General features: G+C 45.1%; 1 protein-coding gene across 1 annotated transcript in view; it reads left to right on the forward strand.

The window, feature by feature from the left end:
* TRPM2 (transient receptor potential cation channel subfamily M member 2) overlaps positions 1-12,953 on the forward strand; it is a 1,046,990-nt gene that overhangs the window by 985,591 nt on the left and 48,446 nt on the right. The window contains exon 35 of the mRNA XM_073646321.1: positions 9,014-9,130. Coding sequence (XP_073502422.1) covers positions 9,014-9,130 — 117 coding nt within the window. The remainder of the gene's footprint in view (positions 1-9,013; positions 9,131-12,953) is intronic.

Consider the following 12,953-nt stretch of genomic DNA (forward strand, 5'->3'; position numbering starts at 1 on the left):
TAAGCTATAATATACCCATGGTCTATACTCCTCTAGGGCAGAATATTAGTGTGTTTTGCTGCTGTAGTGAAACAGTATATACAGATGCACGTACACAAACCATATACCATTTCATGCAGCTCTTGTCAGATTTTGATGCGGTCTGCAGCAGATTTCCCTCTTCCATGTGACTCGGAGAAATCTGCTGTGATTCTGCACAAAAAATCCACATCATTGGGATGCGGATTTTGATGCAGATTGGCTGCTGATTTTTTCCCTGTGAAAAATCAGCAGCAAATCTAGTACATGGGAACGGGTGGACTAGACTTACAGCATGTGTTGGAGGCATTACATTGAACTGACAGTAGATGGTTCAGTTCCATCAGTGCATAGTTAATGTGATGTGTTGTAACTTGTTATGTATGTTTCTCCCTGCTCTCTATGATATGCACTTTAAGTTCTCCAGTGTGAGTTCCTATTCTATCCTAAGGTATATAAAATGAACTTGGAACACCTCCAACAAAAAAATAAGTTTTCCAATTTTGATAACAATGAAAGACCAACTGTATGATCAGCTTTTGAGATTCTACACTGCAACAGAACAAAAGTACCCCCAGTGGATCTACGATCAACCTCCAGAGAAACGTTCAAATGCCAAGTCTCAGTTTAGACAATCATCTAAGCCATATCGAGCAGAGAAAGAAATTATTTACTATGGAAAAAAGGAGGTTCTCATTAAAAGCCGACTGCCAAATATCCTGAAGGCCTGTCACGACAATCCAACTTCTGGTGGCCATTTTGGCAGAGATAATACATTTGCCAAAATTTCTGACCGTTACTACTGGAAGGCAATGAAGAACGATGTTCACCAACATGTCAAAGCCTGTCAAAAATGTTTTGTCACAAGTCCCAAAATCAGCAAGGAAGCTCCACCACTCAACAGTATACCAGTGCCTGGAAAAGTATGGAGCTTAGTTGGGATTGATATGATCAATCCTCTTCAGGAAACATCAAACGACAACAAATATATAGTTGCTGTCACTGATCATTTCTCCAAGTGGACTGAAGCAACAGCTGTTCCAGACAAGAGTGCCATGTCAGTAGCAAAATTTTTGTACACCATTATTTGCCGCTTAGGCTGTATAGACACTTTGATTGGCGACCAGGGAAGAGAGTTTGTGAACTCGATCATTGACAACCTGATGGATCATTTTCAAATAGATCACCTCTTTTCATCTGCCTACCACCCACAAACAAATGGCCAGCGGGAACATGACAATCGAACACTCAAAGAATCTCTTAGCAAGCTTGTCAATGACCAAGGAACCAACTGGGACCAGTTCATACCTGGTGTTTTGTTTGCCTATCACACATATGTGCATGCCTCAACCAAGTGCACTCCATTTGATGTCATGTATGGACGAAAGGCTAAGCTTCCTATTGTCCTCTATCCATCAGCAAATGACACTGTGGATGTCATGTCTCTTTCAGATGATGCCAACCCTGATGTGCTAAATACACTCACAACCATTCATAACAGAATCCACTTAACTGTAAGTACCAACATCCATTCTGCTCTGGAACACCAAAAGTGTGCCTTTGATCGCCTACACAACAGCAACAAAGAAATCACTGCTGGCACCATTGTTTATATCAAGAATCAATGTCGTATTCATCGCGTGGGTACAAGATGGAATCACGCTGGGTTGGACCCTACTTAGTTGTGGAATCCTTAACCAAGGGATGAGTAAAACTTAAGAACAATAAGACTGGCAAGATACTAAGCAACACCTACCATGCCAGCAACCTTAAGATTTACCAGGATGAAGAGACTTCTCTACCACCCCATTCCCCTGATGACTGTCCCAGTGACTCTGCCCACAAAAACACAAGCAAAGCAAGACTTTCAACCCACTACCAAGTTCAGGAAGGAAGTATCTTACCACCACTCTTGACCTTATGTTTAGGTGGGTTGTGTACTTTGGATGCACTAGAGATCTTGTACAACCACGGAGTACATATAAAACCAAAGGTGATGGGAACTGCTACTTTCGGATCATCAGCTATATATTATGACAGGAACAGAGGGCAACTACTCCCTTCTCAGAGCTATAGTCATCCACCACATGAAAACTGACTTGTTCAAAAAACTACAGGGCTACTTTAATCAAGATGTGAATGAATATGTGAACATCTCTGGCATCTCTCGTGATGGAGTCTGGGCAACTGATGCAGAAATCATGGCCACAGCAAATCTGTTGAGTTGTGACATCGTCATCTACACAAAAGTCGGTGACACCATGGATTGGTTGACCTATCCCGCAAGCTTCAATCTACAGTCAACAACAGAACATGCACGTTATCTTGAAGACAAGCATGATCATTTTAATTTTGTCATCAGTGTTTACTAATCATTTTAATGTTATCAGTGTTTACCTTTGAACATTTATATTGTAGTGTCCTGTCACCAACCATGTGTACGATTATCGGCCAAAAGCCTCTCTGGAACCAATAATCGCCCCATGTAAAGGTACCTTTATAAGATGAAGTTTCAGAATGTTATGACTTTTATTATGTCCTGAACAGGCAAGTTTTTTATCAACCGTCAAGGTTTTCTGATTGAAGTAAAAAAAGTCTGCGTGTTCAGAGTTTGAAACAATAAAATGTTCAAAAATTGTTTTCTGGTTGAAGTAGCAAAAGTCTGTGTGTTTAGAGTTTTAAACAATAAAATGTTGAAAAATTATGTAATTCTTGAGTATATCACTCAATGGTGATCATAAACGTGAAAAATCTCATCTTTAATATACTTTAATATACTTTAATCTTTAATATATTCAAGAACGGGGCCCCAGACATCGCACAGGGGCCCCAGACATCACCCATCGCACAGGGGCCCCAGACATCACACAGGATTGAGTGATATACTCAAGAACGGGGCCCCAGACATCGCACAGGGGGTCGCAAACAGGACACAGGGGCCCCAGACTTCTCACAGGGGCCCCAGACATTACACAGGGGCCCCAGACATCACACAGGATTCAGTGATATACTCAAGAACGGGGCACCAGACATCACACAGGGGGCCCCAGACATCACACAGCGGCCCCAGACATCACACATTACACAGGGGCCCCAGACATCGCACAGGGGCCCCAGACATCGCACAGGATTGAGTGATATACTCAAGAAAGGGGCCCCAGACATCGCACAGGGGGGCAGAGACAGTGCACAGGGGGGCAGAGACAGCGCACAGGGGCCCTGCGCGCTGTCTCTTCTACCCCTTGCACGCTGTCTGTTACCCCCCCCTTACATGCTGTCTCTGCCCCTCCCGTGTGCTGTCTGGGGCCCCGTGCACTGTCTCTGCCCCCTCCCCCCGTGCACTGCCTGGGGCCCCATTATCGAGTATATCACTCAATGGTTCTCAAAAGCCTGACAAATGTGACCTACAGCAGCTGGGGTATATTCTGACCCCGAGGGGTATAATCTGAACTAGGCCAATTTATACCCCGGGGTATAGTTTGGCCTAGGCCATAATATACCCGGGGTATATTCTGGCCCAGAGGGGTATAATCTGGCCTCGGCCAATTTATACCCCGGGGTATAGTTTGGTCTAGACCAGAATATACCCGGGGTATAATCTGGCCTAGGCCACTTTAACCCCGGGTATATTCTGGGCGGGGGGTTAATCTGGCCTGTTACACCGGCTTATACAGGAAACACTTATTGTATAGGGATCCAAACAGATCATTACCTCCAAGGTTATACATAAGGCTAAGTAAAGAGAAGAAGACAACAGTTACTACCTGTAATGAGAATGTGGAGCCAGGGCTGCCACCAGGAATTTGGGGGGCCCCTTCTGGCTACACTTTCGGGCCCCTTTGAGACTCCACCAAGGGCTCCATCCCAGCTCCGCCTCCACCCCTTGAGCCTTCCACAGTCCCACCGCCCACTCTTTGAAAAACTCCACTTCTGCACCACGTCCTCACCAATCACACTTTAACAGTTCCCATCGAACACCATATCACATACCTAGCCAGCAGCTTTTGTTTTGGCCAAAAGATTTTTTAAGCCGCCACCGCAACAAGGAGACTCTTCTGGCTGGGCCCTGATCTACTCTAACCCATTAAACATTTTTTATAACACCCAATACTTTTTTTTAGGTTTATTTTTATTTAAGGGAATGTGTCACATACATTTTTTAAAATGACTAATATTATCACATACAAGGAACAAACAGTCACACCATGGCCACACCACATATCACCACCACATAGTGACTGAATAATACCACATAAGGGACAAATACCATCACACCATGACCAGACCACATATTACCACCACTTAGTGACTGAATAATACCACGTACAAGGAACAAATACTGCCACACCATGACCAGATCACATATTAGCACCCCATAGTGACCGAATAATACCACATACAAGGGAGAAATACCACCACACCCTGACCAGACCACATATTACCACCACATAGTGCCGAATACTACCACATGCAAGGGAAAAATAGCGCCACACCATGACCAGACCACATATTAACATCACACAGTGACCAAATACTACAATACTGTTCATTAATAAAAAAACACAATATTAATATTACCATAAGTGCCATTATACACAGGACCTCTGTACATAGAATACTGTGTATAGTGTCAGTGCACAGATAACACACTGACTCACCGGTGACATCTCTAGTTGAAGTCCTTCATCTTCGCTTTTCCTCTTAGTCCAGCACAGACTGCCATCACTTCTTCCAGCCAGGACTCGTCTGTGCATAAAATAACACAGTTATCTACACCGCTTCCAGAGCACATTCCCCAATTTTTCCCCAATTTCTACACTACACCAGATGAAAAAAAAAGCAACATAGTGTCGCTCTGCACAGTAACAGGACCCCCCCTCACTGAAAACAGTATCCTCAAAAATAAAATACATCAAATCAGTAATAATATCCATAATTAGCCCCTACAGTAATATCCCAAATCTGGCCCCATGTCTCCATTCTGCCCCCCCCATGTCTCCATTCTGCCCCCAATGTCTCCATCCTGCCCCAAATGTCTCCATTCTGCCCCCATTGTCCCCATAATTAGCCCCTGGATTAATAATGTCCCACATCACAGTCCCATGTCTCCATTCTGCCCCCAATTTCTCCATTCTTCCCCATGTCTTCATCCTACCCCCATGTCTCCATTTGTCTCCACTCTGCCACCATGTCCCCATTCTGCCCCCATTGTCTCAATCCTGCTCCCATTTGTCTCCATTCTGCCCCCATTGTCACCATTTGTCTCCATTCTGCCCCCATTGTCTCCAATCTGCCCTCATTTGTCTCCATTCTGCCCCATTTTTCCATTCTGCCCTCACGTATCCATTCTGCCCTCATTTCTCGATCCTGCCCCAAATGTCTTTATCCTGCCCCATGTCTCTCCATTCTCCCCCCATGTTTCCATTCTGCCTCAATGTCTCCATTCTGTCCCCATTTGTCTCCATTCTGCCCCCATTTGTCTCCATTCTGCCCCCATTGTATCATTGTCTTCATCCTGCCCCCATATCTCCATTCTGCCCCATATCTCCATTTGTCTCCATTCTTCCCCCAATTGTCTCCATCCTGCCCCTATTTGTCTTCATTCTGCCCCATTGTCTCCATCCTGCCCCCATGTCTCCATTTGTCTCCATTCTTCCCCCATTGTCTCCATCCTGCCTCCATTTGTCTTTATTCTGCCCTATTGTCTCTATCCTGCTCCCATGTCTTCATTCTGCCCATTTGTCTCCATTCTACTCCCACGTTTCCATTCTGCCCCAATGTCTCCATTCATCTCGATTCTACCCCCATTGTCTCAATCCTGCTCCCATTTGTCTCCATCCTGCCCCCCATGTCTCCATTCTGCCCCATTTGTCTCCATTGTGCCCCCATGTTTCCATTCTGCCCCAATGTCTCCACTCTACCCCCAGTGTCTCCCATCCTGCCCCAAATGTCTCCATCCTGCCCCCAATGTCTCTATCCTGCCCCATGTCTCCCATTCTGCCCCCAATGTCTCCCATTCTGCCCCCATGTTTCCTTCCTGCCCCCAGTGTCTCCCATTCTGCCCCATGTTTCCATCCTGTCCCCCAATGTCTCCCATTCTGACCGCATGTTTCCATCCTGCCCCCAATGTCTCCCATTCTGCCCCACATGTTTCTGACTCGCCCCCTGGGCCATGTTGTAGTGCGGCGCACGTGTGCGCGGGGGAATACCCGGAGCCGGATCCGATGGGGGTTGTAGTCTCCGAGTGGCGGGGACCCGGTCCGTGCCCAGGGTGGCCAAACCAAGTGGCAGTTATTGGTATGATGGTATTAATGTCCGACTACGCCACCCGTTGAATGCGGTTATGAAACCGCCGCTGCAGGGCAGACCGCTGAGGCCGGTGGTATGGTTGTGCAGCGTGGATGGTATAACCCCCAACGGGAGGGGTATAGCCTCAGGGCAGCCGGAGAAGCAGGAAATGATGATAGTGGTAGGGGTGGTGTGACAAGGAATCGCAGAGACTTGTGGTGCAGGTTTAAAGCTTTACTCACAGTTGGTGTTCAGATCACTTCGGCCAAGAGTGACCACCCGAGCCGTGCTGCGTCCACCAGGTGCGGGACTCGGCCAACTCCCAGGCAGTTCCAGAGCGTGGTCCTGAGCTCCCCTCTCCTCCTTCCTACTGGCCGTCCTCACCAGGGATTCACCTTTGTCCGGCTCCCTCGGGCCTTCTGGTGGTGAAACCTTTCCCGGCTTCCCTGACCCTATACGTGGTATGCCTTCCTGGTGGATGTGGCGAGGGGTCGCGCCAAAACTTGACCACGACCTCCGGTTCCTGGCTAAGGATAATTGGCCTCCACCAGTTTGGGATCCAGTACCCTGTTCTGCCAACCCTTCACGCGTTAACTCGTGGGATCTCAGGGTTCCCTCTCTTCTTGCGTCTCTGGGCCTTTCTTGGTGTTCCTGTTTCTCCTTCTTCTTCTTTCTCTCTCTCTCTCTGCCACAGGCCTCCTCTCCAGGCCTGGCTCTGGAGCTGGGCCCAGACTGAGCCACAGCTCCCTGTCAGCCCTCTCTGGCTGAGCTCCTCTCTGGACTGACCGCTGTCCTAAGATGGTGCCCACCTTATATACTCCCTTCTGACACCCGAGCCCAGGTGACTAGCACCCAATGGGCTCCTACCTATGCCCAGAGTCCCTCCCCTCTCTGCTCCTACACCACTGGGATGTTCCTCCCCCCTCCCCACTCCAGCCAGGGACAGAAGCTGTCGTACCTGCACATCTATCTGGTGGGAGTACCGTTGGTCTGTCCCCCGGAAATGGGGTGAGTGTAGTGCATGCAGCTAACTGAGCCCAGTTCCACTCCCCATCCTTACCCGGGAGTGGAATACCACACCTCTGGGTCGAGGTGCAATACCCCTGTAGCAGCCAAGTCCTCGGGGTGCTACATTTCCATCCTGCTCCCATGTCTCTCCATCCTGTGCCCAAAATGCAGCTTTACAACAAAAAAAGTTGAAAAAAACAGTTTTTACTTACCTTCTGGCACTCCAGCTGTCCCATCATCCGAAGCATGGCCGCTGGCGCATGACAGTGATGTCATGCAAAAGTGACATGCGCACTGTCGTCAGCTGCTGGCCTGTGATTGGCTGACGGCTGTTAACTATTGCCGTGTGGGAAGATTCCCACATGGCTATAGATTTAAAGTGAACGTGCGTCCGAGGACGCACCTTCACAGTACTGAAGCGGCAGAGTGCTGATGCTAGGGCCTGGTGAGCAGAAGGATGGGGTCCCGACCAGGCCCCTCTGCTCACTGGGCCCCATAATCCAGTAATGGCAGTAGTGCCCTGATGGCGGCCCTGTGTGGAGCACACCAAAAAAAGCCCAACGTGTGTTCAGTTTGAGTCTGTGGCGCCACCTTGTGGTTTCCCACTTTTTGTATGTCTATTTGTATGTCTTGTTAAGGAAATTTTTGTATGTGAGATAATTAAATTTCATATATTGGTGTAATACATTTGGGTTCTTTAGTACTTTTTCCGTCACACTGTGTACTACCTGCTGTTGTGTAATGCAGATCCAAGGTACTGCAAATGAATAAAAGCTAATCTGTAGGAAATGACAAATAGCATTCCTTCCTTTCTGACATTTGTCATATGCCAAAATAGTAAAGCATGACCACACATAGTATATTTCTATGCATAGCAAATTAGCTATTTTGTATACTATGACTATCTAGTTTAAGAACAGACATTTAAAGTTTGAAAGAGCAAATTTTTTCATATTTTTTGTAAATTTCAAGTTTTTATTATTGAATTAAAAACATGTCGACCTAAATTTGCTATTAATGAAAAGTATGATATATTATGAAAATATAGTCTCACAATCACTTGGATGGTATTATTTTTCCATCCCAAATAGTCCTGAATATTAATGGGGTTGTCTGGCCTTAGGATAAAAGTCTGCAGTCACTCTATATATAGACTGCAGAGTTGTAAACCCTCACATTGCATGCACTGCATGCTGTGAAGATTCTCCACTGCCGGTGGCGGGAGCAGCAGGCGCGTAAATGAAAGTATGTTATTTGTATACACATGCCAAGTAGATGGGCACGGACTTGCGCAATTAATGTGTATTGACTGATGCCGGATACAGTGTAGTCAGAATGTGGCCGAAAGTATGCAAATCACATTCTTGCAGTCACATGACTGATGGCCACCGGTACTGGCACCGGAAAATCTTCATCGCACTCACATAGAGTAACTGCAGACTTGTAATATAAGGCCAGACAACAACTTTAAGAGGTTATAATTGTAATGGAAAATTTATCTATATATATATATATAGATAGATATATATATATATATATATATATATATATATATAGATATATATAGTATAAATAGCCAAACTGTTATGAAATATTATTATGGGCAATTGTAGTGAAATGAAAAAGTTTTACTCAGATAATGAATAAATGATTTTAGTTTATTATTTTAGCCATAATGTGTCGTATATTGTTATTACAGGTGTACAAAGGTTATGTGGATGATCCAAGGAATACAGACAATGCTTGGATAGAAACCACCGCATTAACCCTTCATTTTGAAAGACGGGATGACCCATTATTAATAGAATTAAGCCAGGTAAGGTATATATATATATATTTCTATATATAAGCAGAAAGAAAATTATCAATAGTAGTGTAACAAATGAAATACTGTAGAAAAGTAAAACTTTAAAATATTGCAGAAAGTTAAAGCTGAACATTTCTCCATCAGTACTGTTTACCTATATCCATATAATACACGTTTGCTAAATTTAGTATATTGTAATTTTTCTTAAAGAGAACTAGCCAGCACATTTTTGCATATGGAAGTAGTGGCATGGTTGTGTAAATGTTAGTCCCCCAATAAAAATTATACTTTTTTTTTTGTATAGAACCGATATATTAGTCATGAGAAATCTAGCATAGACAACATAAACAAATCAGGCTGTAAATGCACTGGGGACTGCTTTTTCCAAGGGCATTGACATGCCTCCAGTGCACTTCCAAACTAATTTGCATATCGATTGTAGCAGGGCCGGCTCCAGGTTTCTCTGGGCCCTGGGCTAAAGAGTCTCAGTGGGCCCCTTTAACACATACCACGATTCATGATGCGCAGATACCACAGAGAAATATAGATATAGTACAAAAAGATTTCACTTCTTACATTACATGACCGATATCTATTATAAATTCCACAATAGCTCAGAAACCAGCGAATCGCTCCATACAGAATACTGGCCCGCATAAAATGCTCCATACAGGATACTGGTCCCCATTTAATGCTCCCTCCAGGATACTGGCCCCCATATAATGCTCCATACAGGATACTGGGCCCCATATAATGCTCCATGCAGGCTGTGCCCCCACATAATCCTTCATGCAGGCTGTTCCCCCACATAATGCCCCACGCAGGCTGTTCCCTCCCCACCTTATAATGCTCCATGCAGGATGTCACCCCCCCCTTATAATGACCCTTGCAGGATGTCACCCGCCTTATAAAGCTCCATGCATTATGTCACTCCCACTTATAATGCCCAATGCCGGATGTCAACCCCCCTTATAATGCCCCATGCAGGATGTCACCCCACCTTTTAATGCCCCATGCAGGATGTCACTCCCCCCCCTTTTAATGCCCTATACAGTATGTCACACTCCCCCCTCCCTTATAATGCCCCATACAGTATGTCAAACTCCCTCCCCCACCCCCTTTTAATGCCCCATGCAGGATGTCACTCCCCCCCTTTTAATGCCCCATGCAGGATGTCACTTACCCCCCTTTTAATGTCCCATGTAGGATGTCACCCCCCTTCCTTATAATTCCCCATGCAGGATGTCACCCCCCCTTTCTTATAATGCACCATGCAGGATGTCACTTGCCCCCCCCATATAATGCCCCATGCAAGATGTCACTTGTTCCCCCCCATATAATGCCCCATGCCTCCATACATTAAAAAAAAATATCAAATACTCACCTCACTTCTCACCTGCTGCCGCTGCTCCGAACTCCTCAGTGTCGCCTGCGTCTTCCCACTCTGCACTGCCTGAGACGACTCAGGAGAGAGCGCGGTGGAAAGATGTCACCGCGCTATCTGACCTGAGACGTCACAGTGCAGCAGCTGCGGAAGAAATCAGAGCTGCTGCGGAGGCACGGGGAGGGGTAAATATTGTGCCGGCTGCTGGGGCCCTGAGCAAGCGGGGGGGAGCGGGCGCTGACACCGGCATCGCACCGCTCACGGGTCGGTCCCATAGCACGCCGGGCTGACCGACGGCAAGTGGGCCCCCTGCTTGCTCAGGGCCCCGGCACTTGCCCGGGTGTGTCGGGTGCTGACACCGGCCCTGGATTGTAGGCTAGATTACTCATGACTGCCATATAGAATTTCTGTAAAAAATATACATTTTATGGACAGAGAAGCTCTTACAAAACCATATTTACTAAATGCATATGTAAAAATGTGCTAGCTGGTTCCTTTTAGACATTGTTGTGTTACTTATACTTTTTGTCATAATTGTCAAAAATACCGTTTCTGCCAGAATGTGAGCAGCCACACATCACTCCAGCTTGCAGTGATGAACTTATTTCAACAGATATCAGTGCTTTGGAAGATAGGTCAGTAGTTATTCATCCTACTTAACCCCTTTACCCCGAAGGTGGTTTGCACGATAATGACCAGGCCAATTTTTACAATTCTGACCACTCTCAATTTATGAGGTAATAACTCTGGAACGCTTCAATGGATCCCCCTGATTCTCAGACTTTTTTTTTTCATGACATATTGTACTTCATGATAGTGGTAAAATTTATATGATATGACCCGCGTTTATTTGTGAAAAAAATGGAAATTTGGTGAAAATTTTGAAAATTTCACAATTTTGAAAATTTTAATTTTTATGCCCTTAAATCAGAGAGATACTGTATGTCACACAAAAAGTTGATAAATAACATTTCCCACAAGTCTACTTTACGTCTGCACAATTTTGGAACCAATTTTTTTTTGTTAGGGAGTTATAAGGGTTAAAAGTTGTCATTTTTTTTTAAGGGACCACACTACATTTTAAGTCACTTTGAGGACTCTGTATGACAGAAAAAACCCAGAAGTGATACCATTCTAAAAACTGCACCCCTCAAGGTGCTCAAAACCACATTCAAGAAGTTTATTAACCGTTCACATTCTTCACAGCAATTAATCGAATGTGAAAGGAAAAAATGAACATTTTTTTTCTTACTAAAATTTTATTTTAGACCCCAATTTTTTATTTTCACCAGGGTAACAGTAGAAATTGGACCCCAAAAGTTGTTTTGCTATTTCCCCTGAGTACGCTGATACCTGATATGTGGGGAAAGCCATTGTTTGGACGCACGGCAGGGCTCAGAAGGGAAGGAGCAACCGTTGACGTTTTCAACGCAAAACTCGCTGGAATTGACAGCGGACTCCATGTCGCATTTTGAGAGCCCCTGATGTGCCTAAACAGTGGAAACCCTCCACAAGTGACCCCATTTTGGAAACTAGTCCCCTTAAGGAACGTATTTAGATGTGTGGTGAAAACTTTGAACCCCCAAGTGTTTCGCAAAAGTTAATAACGTAGAACGGTTTTCCACAAAAACGATCTTTTAGCCGCAATTTTTTTTATTTTCTCATTGATAACAGGAGAAATTAGACCCCAAAAGTTGTTGTACAATTTCTCCTGAGTACGCTGATACCCCATGTATTGGAGAAAATTACTGTTTGGGCGAACCTCAGGGCTCGGAAGGGAAGGAGTGAGGCTTTGGAATGCAGACTTTGATGAATTGGTCTGTGGGCATCATGTCACGTTTTCAGAGCCCCTGATGTGTCTAAACAGTGGAAATGCCCAACAAGTGCCACATTTTTGGAAACTAGACCCCCCAATGAATTAATATAGATGTGTGGTGAGCACCGCGAACCCCCAGGTGCTTCACAGAAAATTATAATGTTGACTTGTGAAAATAAAAAAAATCTAATTTTTTCCACAAAAATGTTATTTTAGCCAAAATAAATATTTTCACAAGGGTAACAGGAGAAAGTGGACCTCAAAATATGTTGTGCAATTTCTCTTGAGTACCCTGATACCCCATGTGTTGGAGAAAACTACTGTTTGGGCGCATGTCAGGGATCGGAAGTGAAGGAGTGACGTTTTGGAATGCAGACTTTGATGGAATGGTCTGTGAGCGTCATGTCACATTTTCAGAGCCCCTGATGTGCCTAAACAGTGGAAATGCCTAACAAGTGCCCCCTTTTTGGAACTGATTCCTGATATGTGAATTTTGTAATGTAGTGTCATACGTCAGTTGAGTAGGACAACCTGACGAACACTACACAAGTGACGTAGGACAACCAGATGAACACTACGTCAGATGTGTAGTGTTCGTCAGGTTGTCATACGTCAGAAATTAATTTAGTAGT

This window comes from Phyllobates terribilis, unplaced genomic scaffold (assembly GCF_046119375.1).
Source record: "Phyllobates terribilis strain yellow unplaced genomic scaffold, ASM4611937v1 Scaffold_9__5_contigs__length_417890890, whole genome shotgun sequence".
Classification (NCBI taxonomy): Eukaryota; Metazoa; Chordata; class Amphibia; order Anura; family Dendrobatidae; genus Phyllobates; species Phyllobates terribilis.